Source organism: Biomphalaria glabrata, chromosome 6, assembly GCF_947242115.1.
Source record: "Biomphalaria glabrata chromosome 6, xgBioGlab47.1, whole genome shotgun sequence".
Lineage (NCBI taxonomy): Eukaryota > Metazoa > Mollusca > Gastropoda > Planorbidae > Biomphalaria > Biomphalaria glabrata.
Genome location: NC_074716.1, coordinates 6,924,993 through 6,944,139, shown reverse-complemented (window position 1 = coordinate 6,944,139; position 19,147 = coordinate 6,924,993). Strand labels below are relative to the sequence as shown.

Here is a 19,147-nt window from a genome sequence, read left to right as displayed (position 1 = left end):
TTTTTGTTTCATTTTGAAAATAATTTTCTGCTTCGTATAAATTTAAACGCAGGCCATTAGGAAGCATTTTATAGGTAGTGAAGTGCTTACATCCATTACCACTTCCGGCAATGACAACCTTCCGGAACTAATGGCATGTGTCTCAAATAGCGTCTGACAACCACTCCAACTCCTGGCCTTCACGTGTGGCTCAGAGTCCGGCGGAACTGTTCTCACTAACAGGGGCAAAGGTGAGTAACTGGCGCCTTAACCAGTAAGCTTGGGGCAGGAGAGGGCTCGTTAGCCATGGCTGGCTACCCACCTAGGAGAAGGAAAACTCTGAATTCAAACCTCTGTTGCCTTTCAGCTATACCCAATCATGGGAAAGGCTTTGGGAGTCAACCCTGGGGGAAAATCAGGAGCTGGCGACCCTAAGTCAGTTTGCAGCACCCAGTGCTACATTCTGGCTGAACCTGCGACGCCGCTGACCCCAAACTGTATCGGCACTGCCGTTCCTTTGGATACATCAGCTGCGTGGAGTGGGGGGAACTGATGTGTGGGCCACATCGTTCCAACCATAGCTAATGCCCAGGCATTCATCTCATTTCTATGAGATGATCCATAGTCGATTCGCGACTGAAGGAGGCTATAGAGATAAATTTAAATGACCACTGAGCAATGACAGCGATATCAATGTTTTTTTTTTAAATTTCAATTTAAATGATCTTTTTATACGTGTTTATGTTTTCATCCCTAACTAGTTGATTGTAATATTGTCTTGTAAACAATGTAATGGGTATAGCTCAAGACTGAAAATTCCGGTTGGCGTACATAGTGCTAGCAAAGACAGAGACATTTTTAGCTCAGGTTAAAATAGTTGAAGGAAGGGATCAAAGGGTCAAATGGGTACAAATCTTATAATACTAGCTGAAAAGAGTCTTGGACATCATTCCTCTTCTCTCAAAGCAGAATCTGGCACTCAATGGGCATCGCGAACAAGTTAAAGAAGAATTGCAAAGTGAAAATCTAGGTCATTTACTAAAGTTTGTGGAATTACTATCCAAGTACGACCCACTCTTAACAGAACATATTCTCTGAACAAAGCCATATCCAGACGAAATACGTACAAAGATAAAAAAAGTAACTTATTGCAGTATTGGGTGATAACGAGCCAAACTTTCTCAATTTATTTATACAGTGCTTTGGACTTCTAATGACTGGATCAATTATAGGAAATGTTAAAGTTACGTTGCCAATGATAATGACGGGGCACATATTCTTGAGTCTTTCGTGGACATCATCTCTATTCATTGTCTATGCCAACAATTCTCTGAGTTTGGCAAGAAGTCAAGCTGCTGAAGATTAAATACATTTTTTGGTACACTGGACTGTGACTGGACAGTTCAAACACCTTTTCAAAACTTCATCACCTTGCTAGGACATCCTGACCAAATAACCCGAAGAAGCCTAAAGCGCTTGGTTAAAACACACTGGAGCGCTGAGAAGCCATCAAGATGGTTATGGATTTGTTTTTAAAACATTATAAAAACTTTACAGACATTTACTAGATCTAGTACAGGTAAAAACTTTTACTAGATCTGAAGCACGTGGATTGTAAGTTAATGGAGTCTTCATTTTCTCACCTACCTTGGGTTTTTGGCCCCTAAAACAAAGAAAGCGTTAAGTCTACCTTTAAAAACAAAGATTGTCAATTCGATAACTCGAGCTTTTATAGAAAACATTAAAAACTACTAGTAGCTAGTGATGGGAACTAAACTAAATTTTAAAAGTTAAACTAAAACTAGTTTTCAACTAAAATAAAGTAGTTAAACTAAAAGTTTATCGTGAATTTTCAAAATATAGTTAAACTAAACTAAAAATAATTAATTAAACTATAACAAACTTTTCATAACTTTTTTTTTTTTTTTTTGGGGGGGGGGGTCGAGGTTGAACTAGAAATATTTATCCATAATAAAATCAGTAACAAGGAATATGTTTCTTACATAAACGTTAATGCACAATAAAATAAAAAAAAGATGTCTAAATAAATATGTGTGCTTGTATTTTTGCCTTCTATTAAAACCTTTAGAAAAGAATGGTACTTTTTATTTAAATTATATTTATTATATTATTAACGGAAAATTGTAATTACTTATACAGGTAAAGTTTAAAATCTCATTAAATAACATTCAATTAGAGTTTAAAATTTAGATCTAGTAACCAATAAAAAAGAAACGATACTGTAGGAGTTTTAAGAAACATTTTTACACCTGTATAACAATTTCATAGTGTAAAATACATGCTGGACTAACCATGCCGATGTGCTATTTTCTTGTCTGACTACTAAAAATACAAACTAACACTATTGCATAAACGTTAAACGCGCAAGGAAAAAAAAACATGGTGGTCTTGTCATTATGGACTGCACACTCAGTACACTATATAGACCTACACGTGTACGTCTATCTAGACAGGTTGTTTAAATCAGTCGGACACACCGTCTATTTACTTTCTGGGCTGGAAGGGTGTGTAACTATTTTAGTGTAAAGAACATGCTTGACTAGCCATGCCTCGTCTGACCACTCCACATTAAGCAAAAACACGTTTGCATAACGCGTAATGAAAAAAATGCAGGGTAGTCTTGTAGTATCATCGACTACACACGTACAGTACACTAGGCTTACATGTGTATGTCTAGATTACCAGGTTGTTAAAATCAGTTGGACACAGTCTATTTACTTTATGGTCAAGAGAGGGTGTGGATTAAGATTTCTTTTTCTAGGGTTGGTTATCCTTATTAATGCTTTAAGATATATATAGGCCTAACTGTCGATTCTTAGATCTCAATAATAAGTCTTAAGACTATAAAAAGGGTGTAGTTGATGTTCCTGCAGTTAAAAAAATATTGTTTGCCCCAAATGAATTGATCAAAACCACTAAATATAATATTGACCTAACTCACTAATCAGACTCCCACTATAAACAGAAATTAAACACCACCACGTGGCTCATAAAAAAATTCGGAACAATTTCATTCATAATATTGCATAGAAGCTTTTTAGCAAAAAACGTTTAACATTTTATTATACTGCTACTTTCAATTGCAAATGTTTACTCCAATAACTTCTACCAGCATCTTACTTTACCCTCGTCAAATGCAGAATGACTAAATAGTTGTTAACTGCATCATTTTTTTTTGATAATCAAAGTTATTGATATTACATGACCAGAAAACAGGGACGTGCGTTTCAACTCTAACCACATGTTGAAAAGTTGTACACATTTTAATTAAACTTTTTAGTTAGTAACAAAAAAAAATTAATTAAACTACGATTTTATCTAAACTTTTTTTTTCTAGTTAAACAATGGCCTTAACTAATTTTTTTAGTTAAACTAAAAGTTTCTAACTATTTAGTTTACTTTTGCCCATCACTACTAGTAGGGACAACATTGCCGAAGCCAGTATTACCTTCACCGAAAATATATGCTCAGATCTGCTTAGCAGAACCACAAGAAAAGGATGCAAAGCGAAAAAGGTGAAGATTCTGTATTAACACAAAAAGAACTACGGGTGGAAATTTAATCTTCCTTGACTGGGATAGTTCAAGCATTATCCTGATGTGGTAGCTAAATATGAATTTCTGGCGCCATCCCAATTATTGAATCTTTAGATCGAAATAAATCTCTATAATGCTCATTGACAAAAACGAATTTTTTCTGGAGTGTAAGAGGCTTCACTGTTTGTCGCAGTTTCTTTAGAAGTCTTTGAATTTCTGAATCAAGAACATGTTTGATATCTTGAGTTTTGCCTAAAAAAAAGAAGAAATCGGCTAGTTCATTCAGTTTTAAATTTTGTTTTTATTTAAATATGTTTGACAATTTCGGCACGTGTGGTTACAAACAAGCGATTTTTTTCAGACTTAAGTTGATCAAGAGTTAATTGCGATAAACAGTAAAAAAATATGCGACTCAAGAATTTTACTAACTATGAAAAACAAAATTTAATAAAATTATTGATAGATTTGCGTGCAAGAAATAAAGCAAGGTTTATTTGTAGTTTCTTTTTCTTAAATTTATTGTTAGTGACCCCAGAAAGGGGAATAGACGAGATTAGTTTTATTTTTTATGCTCAGATTGCCATACCAGGCAGTGATATTAAAACTTAAAATATTGCATATATAAGCGTGATAAATCATAGCCAAAGCCTTTCACTAACATTAAACGAGGACAGTTTTCTCAGTAATCGTAATCTTTGAAGTCCTTTTTTGCTGATATAATTAGTATTTGCAGTAAAATTTAGTTTATTGTCTAGGATAGTACCAAGCTATTTAAAAGTTTGCACTATTTCAATAGTCATTATACACTTGACAGTCTAAATAAGACTAAATATACCACAGATCTAGATTTATTTATAATTTACATGGGCGTAGCCAAGGGGGTTTGGGGTTCAAACCCCCTCACGAAATGAAATCCCCCTATAGGGGGGGGGAGACAGACTTAAGTGACTGAATCTTTGCTTGATTTCGTTTATTTTTAATACTAAACCATCAATTGCCCCAGCGCAGCCAAGTGGGTTTTGAGTTTGAAACCCCCTACCAGGGGGTTTTGTGTTTGAAACCCCCTACCAGGGGTTTTTGCAGTTAAATCCCCGCTCTTCTATAAAACAAAACAAAACAAAAACAGTAAACGACATTCCACAAATTTCAAGAGCACAGTTAAGGAAGATTTTGATTTTAAAACCCCATCCAAAATTTATGATATGAAAAAAAAAAGCAAATTATGCACTCAAAATGTTATGAGCGTAGCTAAGTAGGTTTTGACTCAGTTTTAGGTTTAAACTCCCCTCCAATGGGAGAGTCGACCCCTTAGTAAGATTGTGACGGAGCGTCGCATGAGGTTTGCGGAACATGTTCTCCGACAAAATGAATTGCACATAATAAGAGTTGCGATGACATCCTAGTACAATTTGGCGCCACACATTCATGGAGAGCAGGTGGGAAGAGGCTTTAGACATTACCAGTGACAGATTTTTTGGGAAACAGCTTGACGGCTAATGCGCCATACGGCGTGGGAGGGTCTAAGTCAGCAAGAATAGCACATTAGGTTTTTGAAATAAAACTTTTTAATAGCAAGAAAATGCACTGTAGATACCTTAGAATATTCATTTTGTTGGCATTTAATACCAGAAATAGTGCTTGGCTGCGGGGCTCCGCCCCGCGCTGTAGGACCTCCTAGCACTCCCACAGACCCCTTGCTATAAATGCAACAATTTTTCCACTAACTACAGGAAGATTATGTACAAACACACATACATATATACAACTCTTTTTGTTTCGTGAGGGGGGAGGGCGGGGGGGGGGGGTGGAGAAAAAAGAAAAAATCCCCCTACCCCCCTGTGGTGATTATGTTTGTATATAGGATTTTAAACAGCAGTTGATACAACCTGGGTTATAATATTCAAGGAATTCTATGTTTATTTATTATATTTACGATTTATTCATTGGTCCATTGGTTGGGACAGAGTGACAGCGCTTGAGTTTTATGTTTTTGTTGACAGGGGACAGGAGTTTTGTGATAGCATAGAAGGAGCCATTATAAGGCAGTTCTGATAGTTAATGTACAACAGCTTTGTTGGCGTTATCTACAGTTATGATTTATTCCTATTGCTTTATTAAATATTTTATATTTCTAATGCATCCCTGGTGTTTCTTGAAGTATTGCATACGTAATGTATCCATGTCAAAGTCATAGGCTAGGAGTTCACAACAATCACAACAATGGTGGAGCAGCAAGTGTGTCAACAAGGTGACAGGTGAACTATTTTATTCTTATAGCACTACTGACGTGTCAAACCTTTGACATAAACCAGGTGATTTGTTATCTATTACCTTCTGGCTAGCTGTAAGCTCTACTGACTTGAAATAAAGAGCTGGAAAATTAATTAACTCAGGGACTAAAACACTTGTTCTAAAGTATAAGAACAAACCTACGTCCTTAAAATGGCCGAAAAAGTATACGGTGACCTACTTAAACTTTACGAAACGGGAAAGAGTCTTGGCTACCAGAGAGAAGAATTGGACGAGTGGGTTGCTAAAATCATAAGACAGAATGAGGAGAGAGATACTAGAATGTAAGAAAGGAAAGAAAAGGCGAAAGTAGAAGAGGAAGTAAGGAAACAAAGGGCGAAAGTAGAAGAGGAAGAAAGGAAACAAAGGGCGAAAGTAGAAGAGAAAGTAAGGAAACAAAGGGCGAAAGTAGAAGAGGAAGAAAGGAAACAAAGGTTGAAAGTAGAATAGGAAGTAAGGAAACAAAGGGCGAAAGTAGAAGAGGAAGAAAGGAAACAAAGGGTGAAAGTAGAAGAGGAAGTAAGGAAACAAAGGAAGAAAGTAGAAGAGGAAGAAAGGAAACAAAGGGTGAACGTAGAAGAGGAAGTAAGGAAACAAAAGGTGAAAGTAGAAGAGGAAGAAAGGAAACAAAGGGTGAAAGTAGAAGAGGAAGTAAGGAAACAAAGGCTGAAAGTAGAAGAGGAAGAAAGGAAACAAAGGGTGAACGTAGAAGAGGAAGTAAGGAAACAAAGGGTGAAAGTAGAAGAGGAAGTAAGGAAACAAAGGCTGAAAGTAGAAGAGGAAGTAAGGAAACAAAGGGCGAAAGTAGAAGAGGAAGAAAGGAAACAAAGGGTGAACGTAGAAGAGGAAGTAAGGAAACAAAGGCTGAAAGTAGAAGAGGAAGAAAGGAAACAAAGGGTGAACGTAGAAGAGGAAGTAAGGAAACAAAAGGTGAAAGTAGAAGAGGAAGAAAGGAAACAAAGGGTGAAAGTAGAAGAGGAAGTAAGGAAACAAAGGCTGAAAGTAGAAGAGGAAGAAAGGAAACAAAGGGTGAACGTAGAAGAGGAAGTAAGGAAACAAAGGGTGAAAGTAGAAGAGGAAGTAAGGAAACAAAGGCTGAAAGTAGAAGAGGAAGTAAGGAAACAAAGGGCGAAAGTAGAAGAGGAAGAAAGGAAACAAAGGGTGAACGTAGAAGAGGAAGAAAGGAAACAAAGGGTGAAAGTAGAAGAGGAAGTAAGGAAACAAAGGAAGAAAGTAGAAGAGGAAGAAAGGAAACAAAGGGTGAACGTAGAAGAGGAAGTAAGGAAACAAAAGGTGAAAGTAGAAGAGGAAGAAAGGAAACAAAGGGTGAAAGTAGAAGAGGAAGTAAGGAAACAAAGGCTGAAAGTAGAAGAGGAAGAAAGGAAACAAAGGGTGAACGTAGAAGAGGAAGTAAGGAAACAAAGGGTGAAAGTAGAAGAGGAAGTAAGGAAACAAAGGCTGAAAGTAGAAGAGGAAGTAAGGAAACAAAGGGCGAAAGTAGAAGAGGAAGAAAGGAAACAAAGGGTGAACGTAGAAGAGGAAGTAAGGAAACAAAGGCTGAAAGTAGAAGAGGAAGAAAGGAAACAAAGGGTGAACGTAGAAGAGGAAGTAAGGAAACAAAAGGTGAAAGTAGAAGAGGAAGAAAGGAAACAAAGGGTGAAAGTAGAAGAGGAAGTAAGGAAACAAAGGCTGAAAGTAGAAGAGGAAGAAAGGAAACAAAGGGTGAACGTAGAAGAGGAAGTAAGGAAACAAAGGGTGAAAGTAGAAGAGGAAGTAAGGAAACAAAAGGCGAAAGTAGAAGAACGGAAGATGGCAATGCAGGAAGAAGAGATGAGATTTAAATGGAAACTAGAAGAGGATCAAGTAGCGGCCAAAATAAAAAGAGACGACGAGGAATCGAAGGCCAGAATCGCTGCAATTGAAAAAGAGAGTAAAGCAAAGGATGTAGAGGAGCAGGAAAATAGAGACACGAGGAAAAGAAACACGCCCCAAACAAAAAGACAAAAAATTCGTGGAAGGCACAGATAAGATGGATGCATTTATCAACAGATTTGAAATGCTGATGAAACTTGAAATAGAACCACAACACGAATGGGCCATACAACTTCTCAGTTTGGTCGGAGGAAAGGCCCTCGATGCACTACAAGTCCTAAACGATGACGAGGTAGCAAACTATGCCATCCTTAAGAAAACATTGCTCGATTTCTATCAATACAGCGAGGACGACTACCGACAGAAGTTTCATGAGCTAAAACCACCATCAGACGGCAACATGAAGCAATTTGTTTCTGATGTGAAAATAACGTTCGAAAAATGGGTTCAAGCGTCTGGAATTGAAGAATCGTTCGAGAGTCTAAAGCAGTTTATCATCGTGGACAAAATCATATCAACAGCTGGGAAGAATCTGTTTGCTTTCCTACAAGAAAGAAACCCGAGAAGTGTGGAGACCGTTATGGAACTGTGTCAAACTTATGTAGCGGCACATCCGGGCGAAATACTACAAAAGGTTGAAAACAGTGAAGAAATCGAATTTGCCGCCGCAGCAGTCTCTACAACAGCACGATTTACAAAGGAAGAAACAGCACAACAACATAGTCCACCACAAAACAGAAATATACAAAGACAACTAAATGATTATAGACTAAATCAGTCACCGGCCCAGAGAAGTGAAGTGAGATGCTACTACTGTGGGAGAATGGGGCACATAGCGAAGTATTGTCGAGATGCCCGGAGAACAGAATACTACAAGAACGATGTTGTAGCCCATGTTGGAGGCTTGGCGGATTGCCTTTCACCATACGTATGTCCAGCTATATCAAATGGCTATCATACCCACGCCCTACGCGATACTGGGGCCACCAAATGTGTACTCTTAGCTAAACTTGTGAGACCTCACCAGTACACTAAGAGACAATGCAAAGTACAAGGTTTCGGAGGACAAATAAAGAGCTACCCAACAGCTATAGTACACATTAACTCTCCGTATTTCAACAAAAAGGTTGAAGCTATAGTTGTTGAGAATGGTCCATTCGAAGTGGTGATAGGGAATGTACCAAATATAGAGTGACCCAGTGAGTCTCAGATCGACAGATGGAAACAATTTTTAACTGGGAGCCAAAACAAGAAGCTGATGACATCGACCAATCAGTAACGACTGAATTTCAAGGGCAACAACAAAGGAGACAAGACTACGGCCCTAAAGACGTAGAAAACCGTAGTCCAACAATTCCTTTAGAAACGATACAACAAGTGGAAGGCAGACAACAAAAACTAAAACCAGAACAAGAAAATTATGATCATGTAGGTAGTAACGAAAATAAGGAAGATTTATTTGTGCACAAGACGGCCATAGTTAAAAGCAACCCAAGAAAATATCCTACAAGTGTTAGAGAAGGCGGAAAAACGGAATTTGACGTCGTCGAAGAAGAGAAACGAAAAGAAACAGCCGACGTAACTGGTCCTGGTGGTTGTAATGTGCAGGGCAGTACAGATTCTGCTGACCAAAGTAGCTCTAGGACGAGTGGATGGTATCTATGGTACAGAGAAAATGGCAATGGGGGAAGGCAGCAGTATCCAGAGGACCAAGGTGAATTCCAGCCTCAAAGATACCAAGGCTATCAAGGACGTAGACATTGTTACAGACGCAACTATGGCAGCCCACCAGTCAACAGATATCATGGCAGCCCACCAGTCAACAGATATTATGGCAGCCCACCAGTCAACAGATATTATGGTAAGCGAGACAGATGGGGAGGTCCATGGCGACGAAGAGAATTTGATCGAGCTGGTTATGGACGTGGAAAAGAAAGAAACGACGATGACGTCAGACGCCAAGAACTGAAGTAAGCAATGACACCCTCAAAATACCGTTGTCAACAGCAAAGAGGACGAAATAGGAACTGGTGATTTTACTGGTCCGTTTACTGGAGACCACAGAGAGAAACGTTTTACTATTATGTTCAGAGGGCAGTGCACGCTCCAGTAGAGTGATGAATGTTTTTTGATTGACAGTGGTGACCTGCTTCTAGAATGTGCATGTATTTTGAAGCTACACATGTGCAGAGCTACTAATATAGTTTGGACTAAATTTCCTTAAGGTCAAGGTCAAATAGAGAGTTACAATCCTACTGTAGCTGACTGTTAGTGTGTAGAGACTACGTTCAGTTCCTGTGACTGAAAAAAAACAACAACGTGAACATACCTGTGTCGAAGTATTAGGCAGAATATTTTACTTAGTGACCTTTGATCTAGCGACCAGAAGGAAACAACTGTGTGTTAGTATGAGACAGTGTGAATCTGTCTGTACCAGTCACAAGTTTGCTGTGTATAGACTAGTATAGAGACATTTGTTTTCCTTGACAACTGGCATTACTTTCTCGTATCGCCTTTGAGTCACTCTTGATTCAGACGATGTGCATCATGGTGACGTCTGACAGTACAAGTCTTTTGGTGGGGCAGCTTCCCACCAGAACACCCGCAGAACAATTGACTCCATTCTTTAAGGCCTACATTCGCAGGATGTATGACTAATTATAGCCCCATACCTAGTGTTTAACCCCCCCCCCAATCCTCAGGACATTTTATCTTATTCCTATTCTTATCTTATTATATGTCGACAACCCTTTTTGACTCCATTTTATGTGCACAGTTTGACAGATAGTTCTCAACTTAAGGCCAATGTTGACCAGATACGAAGGTACACGAATCGCCATGATGAGTGACCAAGGCCTGCATTACCAAACACCTAATATAAATGCTGATCAGTTGAGATGTATTTCCTTTTAAACATAGTCACAATGTATTGAAGCAAGTCTCCTATTTGTATTGTACATCAGTACTAGATGACCAGTTTTGATTAGCTTAAACTAGTGATACATAGTTAGGGATTTTTCTTTCTCCAATACTAGTTCATTCTTGATGTTGTAAAGAAATTGGTTGAAAATGGCGAACAAGGGGAGTTAATTGGGAAATGTAAATATGTTAACTGGTAATTTTGTGTGATTCTATCATTTTTTCTCTTTCCAATTTAGTTAAGTTCAATACTATGGAGTGCAGAGTGGATCTGTGTTTTTTTTTTTGTGGCACCCTTTCTTAATGCGATTAATAACTTATATTAATTCTTGAAGTATTGCATACGTAATGTATCCATGTCAAAGTCATAGGCTAGGAGTTCACAACAATCACAACACCCCCAACCTCCGAAAAATATCCTTGCTACGACCATGATAATATATATATATATTAAATGTATTAATAATTTGAACAACATTATAATTATAAAGACAAAAGCTTATCTTTTTACAGCTTTTGAGTCCAGATTTATTTATTTTGTAAACAGTAGTATCACATAAGATACGACGAACAGCATAGTACGCCATTTCCCGGTACTAAAAGGCTTACGATTCCTGATCATAACTTTGACTAGGTCTAGTAATTTGAAGATAAAACGTGTAAAGTCAAGATCCTAGATCTAGTTCTAGTCTAGTTTGTATGACAAATGGAAGCATGATATTGATTTTTTTTTTTGGAGAGGAAATTTGTGTGACCAAGTTTTCTCTAGCTAGAGTAGGTCAAGAATTTTTTTTAGTGTTGGTAATTTATCTTTTTTTTTTTGTAACAATGATCCATTTATTTTTAGTTTCTTTATTACATGTAACATTACATACATTTTGAAGGTTTGGAAAGTTTAATAATTAGCCTATTATTTTAAAAAAATATAAGTATACGCTAAATGAATATATGGAGGCGAGGAGGCTGAGTGGAAAAGCGCTTGGCTTCTGAACTAGAACTAGGGGTCTTGGGTTCGAATCCAGGTGAAGACTGGGATTTTTATTTTCGGGATCTCGGGGCGCCTCTGAGTCCACCCAGCTCTAAAGACAATAGTTGGGAAAAAGTAAAGTTGGTTTGTCGTTGTACTGGCCACATAATACCCTCGTTAACCGCGTCCCATAGAAACAAATGGCGTTTACTTACTCTGCCCAATAGATCACTCGGTCTGAAAGGGGAACTTTACTTAATGAATATATATATATATATATATATATAAAAAAGTTGCAAGTAAAAAAAGTATTAATGTTTGATAAAAATTTACTTTAAAAGATTTAAACTTTAAAAAAGACAAAATAATTTTATTATTATTATTATTATTATGTTAGAAATGAACGAGTAGTCATTCTCTGGCGCTGCCAGGGTCGAGTTTCGCTAAAGAGAAACAAAATTCATCGTAGTCCCTTTAACAGTTTCCACTGAGGAATTTTCTGGTGATGTGACAGGTCTGCAGCAGTACCGCCCTCTGACAGGCAACGAAGATGTTCCTAGGAATGTTAAGGGCCTTGAAGGTGTCTGTGAGGTCAGTTGTTATTATCCCCTCGGTTGATATAACAATGGGGTATATTGTTATTTTGGACAATTTCCATAGACGCTTAATCTCCAAGCCTAGGTTCCCATATTTTCTTTGTTTTTCTATCTCAGTTTTTCTTAAATTATGAGACAGTGGTACGGCGATATCGATAATGGTAGCGGTTTTTTCTTTTTTATCGATGAACAGCAGATCCGGGCGATTGAAATCTACCGTTTTGTCGGTCAGAATAGGCCTATCCCAGTACAGCAGATGTTCAGTAGACTCGAGAACCTCTTGCGGAGAGTATTTATAATAAGGGGGAGTGTCCTTATCGATCAATTTGTAAGTCAAAGCCAGGTGTTGGTGTATTAACTTTGCAACTTGGTTATGGCGACCTAGGTAGGCTGATTCTGATAGGGCTGGACATCCTGCCATAATGTGTTCAATCGACTCGCCCACATTTCCACATTTTCGGCTTTATTATTATTATTATTATGTTAGAAATGAACGAGTAGTCATTCTCTGGCGCTGCCAGGGTCGAGTTTCGCTAAAGAGAAACAAAATTCATCGTAGTCCCTTTAACAGTTTCCACTGAGGAATTTTCTGGTGATGTGGCAGGTCTGCAGCAGTACCGCCCTCTGACAGGCAACGAAGATGTTCCTAGGAATGTTAAGGGCCTTGAAGGTGTCTGTGAGGTCAGTTGTTATTATCCCCTCGGTTGATATAACAATGGGGTATATTGTTATTTTGGACAATTTCCATAGACGCTTAATCTCCAAGCCTAGGTTCCCATATTTTCTTTGTTTTTCTATCTCAGTTTTTCTTAAATTATGAGACAGTGGTACAGCGATATCGATAATGGTAGCGGTTTTTTCTTTTTTATCGATGAACAGCAGATCCGGGCGATTGAAATCTACCGTTTTGTCGGTCAGAATAGGCCTATCCCAGTACAGCAGATAATCAGTAGACTCAAGAACCTCTTGCGGAGAGTATTTATAATAAGGGGGAGTGTCCTTACCGATCAATTTGTACGTCAAAGCCAAGTGTTGGTGTATTAACTTTGCAACTTGGTTATGGCGACCTAGGTAGGCTGATTCTGATAGGGCTGGACATCCTGCCATAATGTGTTCAATCGACTCGCCCACATTTCCACATTTTCGGCATTTGTCGACAACATTGAGTTTCAGGATATGCTTCTCGTAATTTTTTGTCCTGATTACTCTGTCCTGTATTGCTGTAACAAAGCCTTCTGTTTCAGGGTAGAGATGACCTGCTTTGAGCCATGTTAAGGAAGCAGCCTTGTCGATGTTGTCCCCATGTAATGAAGCCGGAAATTTTCCGTGGAGTGTTTTTTCTTCCCATTGGCGAATCTCATGCCCTACGTCGTCCAAACCTATATTGACATCAGCATTGTGTAGGTTCAGGGGGGTTGCATCGGAGTCGTATTTCCGTAGGAAGGAAACTAATTTGTTGCTGGAGGCGAGCAGTTTTGATCGTATTTTTAAAACTTGCATCTTACACAATTTGAAGATGTTCTGCAATCCACGACCCCCATCTTTCCTGGGCAGGTATAACCTTATGGTGGAGGACTTGGGGTGTAGGCATCGAAACTTGGTTAGTAATTTTCTAGTGAGTCTGTCAATGTCATGTAGGTCGGTGTCAGTCCATTTGATCACACCGAACGTGTAAAGGAGCACAGGGACGGCCCAGCTGTTTATTGCAGTGATGAGATTACTGCCAGACAGTTTGGTGTTGAGGATTTTATTAACTCTTTGCCTATATTTGCCAAGAAAGTCCTCTTTTAATTTCTTATGGTTTATCTTGGCATTCTGGTTTATTCCAAGATATTTATAAATAGAGGCGGAGTTCAATTCCTCGATGCCTTCAAATTCAATGCTGGTGTTCGTTGCCTTGCCCTTTTTAATGTTTATGATGCCACACTTATCCAGGCCAAAAGACATACAGATATCGTCACTAAAGCATTTTACCGTTTTGATTAAGGTGTGTAATTTTTGCTCGGTTTCTGCGTATAGCTTTAGATCATCCATGTATAATAAGTGGGACACACATTTTGTACATTTAGTGTCAACCCTAAAACCGTTTGTAGAGTCTTGGAGTAATGTAGATAGAGGATTAATCGCTAGGCAGAACCAGAGTGGAGATAGTGAGTCACCCTGGTATATACCTCTTCTTATGTGCACAGAACCTAGTTTATCACGATTTAGGTGCAGGTTTATCTTCCAATTATTCATACAGACTTTCAATAGTTGTTTTATTCTTGGGTTGATTCTATGGATGTCCAGGGTTTTTAATAGCCAATCATGCGGAACTGAGTCGAAAGCTTTTTTGTAGTCGATGTAACACATGTGTAAATTTCTCTTTCTTCTATTAGCTTGATGCAATATAATACCATCTATAGTTAGCTGTACTTTACAGCCCATCGACTCTTCAATGCAACCTTGTTGTTCATCTGCTAGTAGCTTATGGGCAGAACAAAATTTATACATTTTACTTTTTAAAAGTGAAGTTAATAGTTTATACACCACTGACAGACAAGTGATAGGGCGATAGTTTGATGGTTGGTTCGGATCCCCTTTTTTGGGGAGGAGAGATGTTCTCCCTTCAGTGAGTTCTAACAGCATTGAAGACGGTTCTGATATTAGCTCGTTAAAACTTGATGTTAGTGGTGCATGTACGGCTGTAAGTTTTTTCAGCCAAAAGTTGTGTATATTGTCCGGTCCAGGAGCAGTCCAGTTGTGGGTTTTTGAAATAGCTGCGGAGACTTCCTCAGCTGTGAAATCCTCATCAGACATTTCTGGTATTAGGTTGTTTTTAGTTTGGATTTCCTCGATCCAGTCAGCCTGCACATTGTAATGTAGCGGGTCGGACCAAAGCGCCGCCCAGTAGTCGGTAAAGGAGCCGTGTTTAGTGCTATCAATGGTTTGAATTTTGTCAGCACCATTATCAGCTAGTTTACGAAAGAACTGTTTTCTCGTGTGCTGAAATAAAGCGTTATGCTCCTTTCTTTTGGTGGTTTCGTTGTAGCGCTTTAACCTAGCTCCCTTTAGTTTAGCTTTCTGTCTCAGAGTATCTTTCAAACATAAGAGTCGTGCGTGGCTATCACAGTCCGTCAATTTGATTCCAGTTGTTCTTAGTATTGTCTTTATTTTATTAAGTATTTTCGCGGAATGATTGTTTCCCAGATATTGTCCAATTGTATCCATTTGGCTCCTCAGTTGATTTATATTGTCTTCAAGGCGCCTTTTCCATGCTGGCACATGTTGTTTTGGTCTTTGATTAATTGGGCCTAGCTCGAAGGTCTTTTGTCCAGAGAGCTCCGTGACAGCCACAGCGGCGCAGTATATAGCGAGGTGTGTCTCAAACAAGTTTCTTGGTGTTTCAAAATGGTTGGCTAAGACTTTATTTATTTCATTAATATATGTGTTTGTCTCTTTCTTGACGTTTAGCTTGGGGATACGAGGCCTAGAGTTAAGATTGGTGTTTTTATATCGGTCTATAAGATTAGAAAATTTTGAGTGTAGCTCATTGCTTATTGCCGATGTTGGGTCATTCTCTTGTTGGTTGGGTGTTCTACTAATGTCTTCGTTGGTCGGCTGTGTGGGCGTGTCGTTTATATCTGAGATGAGCTCTTGTATATGAAGCTCATGACCTACTTCCCTTCTTATCACGTCAATTTCTGCAGGGGTCAAATAACATTTTTTCATTATTACAGATCTTCTGTCTACAACATTCTGCTCTGTAAGGTTTAGATTAGGGTATAATTTGTTAAATTCCAGGGAGAGTTTTTGCCTATAACCTGGGAGAGGTTTATCATCACAAATGTTTACACGGAAGAACGATTTGATTATGTCTATATTCATTTCTCTCGTCCATTTGATCCTTTTGGCTCCTCTTGTTCTACCACCAACAGCACCTCTCAATTGTGTGGGGTGCGAGTCAGGGAGTAGACCGACCTCTTGTGTTTGGTCATGAGGTTGTGAATTGCCCTCAGTAAACACTCGACTCATTGGTGAATAATAGTTACCGCCTAATTTATTTCATATTCATCGCTGTCCTGGAAGAAGCAATGGGTCCGTTCTATTTCCTCAAAATTCAAAAATGAAGATAAAAAAATTAACGTGCGTTGACTAGTTTATTTTGATCTACTGTCTCAGTAAAGAAGCTTTTTAGATCTAGGTCTAGTAATCATGGAAGTGACGCAGCGAAAATGGCGTCCCTAGTCTAGGATAAGAAGTGATCTTAAAACTAAGAAAGTCTTCAAACCCAATGCATAAAAACATCCTAAATACATGCAGACCTACAACCATGTAGCAGTACTTCAGTATTTGTCAAGTCTAGAGTACAAATACTTCCTTGATCTCGCTAAAAAGTGCACTGAGTCGGAGAGAAGGAAAACACGCCATAGCTTCCGGCGGCCATTATTATTATTATTATTATTATTATTATTATTATTTTAGTGACCAATAATTTTATTACTTTCAATGATCAAAACAAGACTATGGCATGAATAGTCTTGGTTAATTGTTGATTTCGATGGGGGGCCGCCTCTTTGTTATCTTTTATTGTTGCTGTAAATGAGCAATAATTTAACAATAAGTTTGAAAAAAACATTTTTAGCGTTTTTTTTTTTTGGGGGGGGGGAGGGTGTCATCATGATGAGCTCCCCCACTGGGCATCTACCCAAGCTACGCCATTGCTAGAGGAGCTACATATTCAAAAGTATTCCCCAATGCTTTTATATTTTTTATAGCAGATAGTTGTGCAACTATCCACACACAGACACGAATAAATCAACTGGTTAATATGTCTTCTTAAAACGGCTACCCTTATTGTCTGCACACACGTGCATTTTTAATAGCCCCCGCCCCCCAAAAAACACTAACTTTAAAATTAAATCCAATTACTTACACTTAAGGTCGCAATCATAGAACTAAACCCCAGTAGAATATGCCAGTCCATGACAACTTGATAAATGAAACTGAATTTCAGCTCATATTTCGAACATCACAACCACAAAAGTAAGTCAGCACCCACTTCTGCATAACTATTGAAATAAAAATAGTCATTATATAGCTAGCAGTCTCTTGTTTTCAAGGTCAAATGGGAGGAGCGAAGAAGTCATTTTTCCTTAACATATCAAGCTCATTATGTTTGTAAAAAGTTTAAACCTGTTTTGGATATTCCTTCAGAGTTGAAGATAATTTACTTCCTAGTCCAAACCTCCCGCTGGACGACGGGGGATGGTAGTGGGCAGGCTTGAACCCAAACCTTCGATAATTTCAAACGACAGTCCAGCGCGCAAACCAAATGACCAGGAAGCCATCCTATGGTATATTATCATTATTATTATCGTATTATGCAAATTATATATGAACATGACTTCCATGTCATTCACTGGAAATTGTTGTAAATACTAAACATGACTTCACTAAACCTTCTATGTCTATATATAATATAACCTTAATTAGTCATGTCACCACACATCCTGTTTACTGTCTTTTATTATTGTAACTACATTTTTATTTTTTATATTTTTTTTTACTAACAAGCATGTCCTAGTTCTTTACAGAAAAATATATTGTTATATCTATACCAAGGGTTATCAACCTGTGGAACGCGACCCCCTTTGGGCTCGAAAAATGAGTTTGCAGGGGTCACCTAAGACCAACTAAAAAAAGTTTTGTTTTGAAATTGACTAAGTTTTTCCATTGGTAGTTACTATTTTATTTGTTGGAAAATAGATGTTTCGCACAATGAATCAAAATGTTGTTTTGTAAGACTAAATAACTGTAACATTTCAAATAACGACATTTCTATGGTGAAGTTCGCACATGTCATGAGGTATTTGTAATGAATTTTCGTTTATCTTTAGTTGTTTCGCTATCATATATAGTCTATGTTATCGAACGTAATATATTTATTATGGAAAAACATGTGAAAATGAATCTCCAACAAAGAACGTCATGAAATTAAAATATACTAGTCGACCGGCGGCGTAGCATACGCCACTATTTTGCAGGGCCAGTCTTAGGCGCCTGCAACCAATGTGACCGCAGTGGAACCCGCACTTTCATAGGGCCCGCATTAATTCAAGGTGTAGAAATTATTAAATTAAGCAATTTTATAACTTAAAAGAGATTTCCCGCGCCCTCCAGTCGATTTACCAGGAGCACTTTCATAGGACCCGAACTTTCATAGGACCCGTGCTTTCATAAGACCAGCACCTTCATAGGACCCGCTCTAATTGAAGGTGCATAAATTAATTAATTAAACCATTTTATAACTTAAAACAGATTTTCCGCGCCCTTCTGGCGATTTACCAGGAGCTCCTGGAAATCTCCCGAAATTGCAAAATATACGAAAAAGTCCTTTAAATATACAGAAATATATAGACAAAAATTTTTATTTTGGGGTGTCATTCAATATGGAAAACGCTTATCCTACGCGGATAAATAAAAACGGCATTATGCATTACCCTTAATTGTGGAATGTGGTGAAAGAAGCTTCTCACGCCTAAAACTAATAAAGAATTACTTGAGGTCAACAATTCTCAAAGATAGATTGAAACATCTGGTAATTCTTGCTATTGAGCGTGATCTATGTAGGAAACAGAATTATTATGATAAACTGTATGACTTCGCTACACGCAAGGCTCGTAAAGTAATTCTGTACGTAGTAAATAAATGAATAAAAAGCATAGACGAATTTATTTTCTAATACAAACTCTTAAATCTCACTTATTATCCTATTCCCTACCCAAACTTAGCCCGCGAAATCCGTGTCGCATAGGGTCCCACAATGGGTAAGTCCGGCCCTGTTATTTACATATTGTTACGAATCTCACTATCCAGGCTCTCTGCAAACTGCACCTTACACCACCAACTTAAAGAACTTGACAACTCAGGGCTCCAAAGTAACGTAACACTTTAATAGTTGAATAAATAACAGCCAATACTGTACA

General features: G+C 38.1%; 1 protein-coding gene across 2 annotated transcripts in view; it reads right to left on the bottom strand.

Moving 5' to 3' along the window:
* Positions 1 to 17,265, bottom strand: part of LOC106066270 (cubilin-like) — a 54,808-nt gene extending 37,543 nt beyond the window's left edge. The window contains exon 1 of one of the 2 annotated variants that reach the window (XM_056031850.1): positions 17,095 to 17,265. In XM_056031850.1, coding sequence (XP_055887825.1) covers positions 17,095 to 17,145 — 51 coding nt within the window. In that variant the 5' untranslated portion in view covers positions 17,146 to 17,265. The remainder of the gene's footprint in view (positions 1 to 17,094) is intronic. The other variant, XM_056031851.1, reaches the window with a different exon arrangement.
* Positions 17,266 to 19,147: the final 1,882 nt, after the last annotated feature.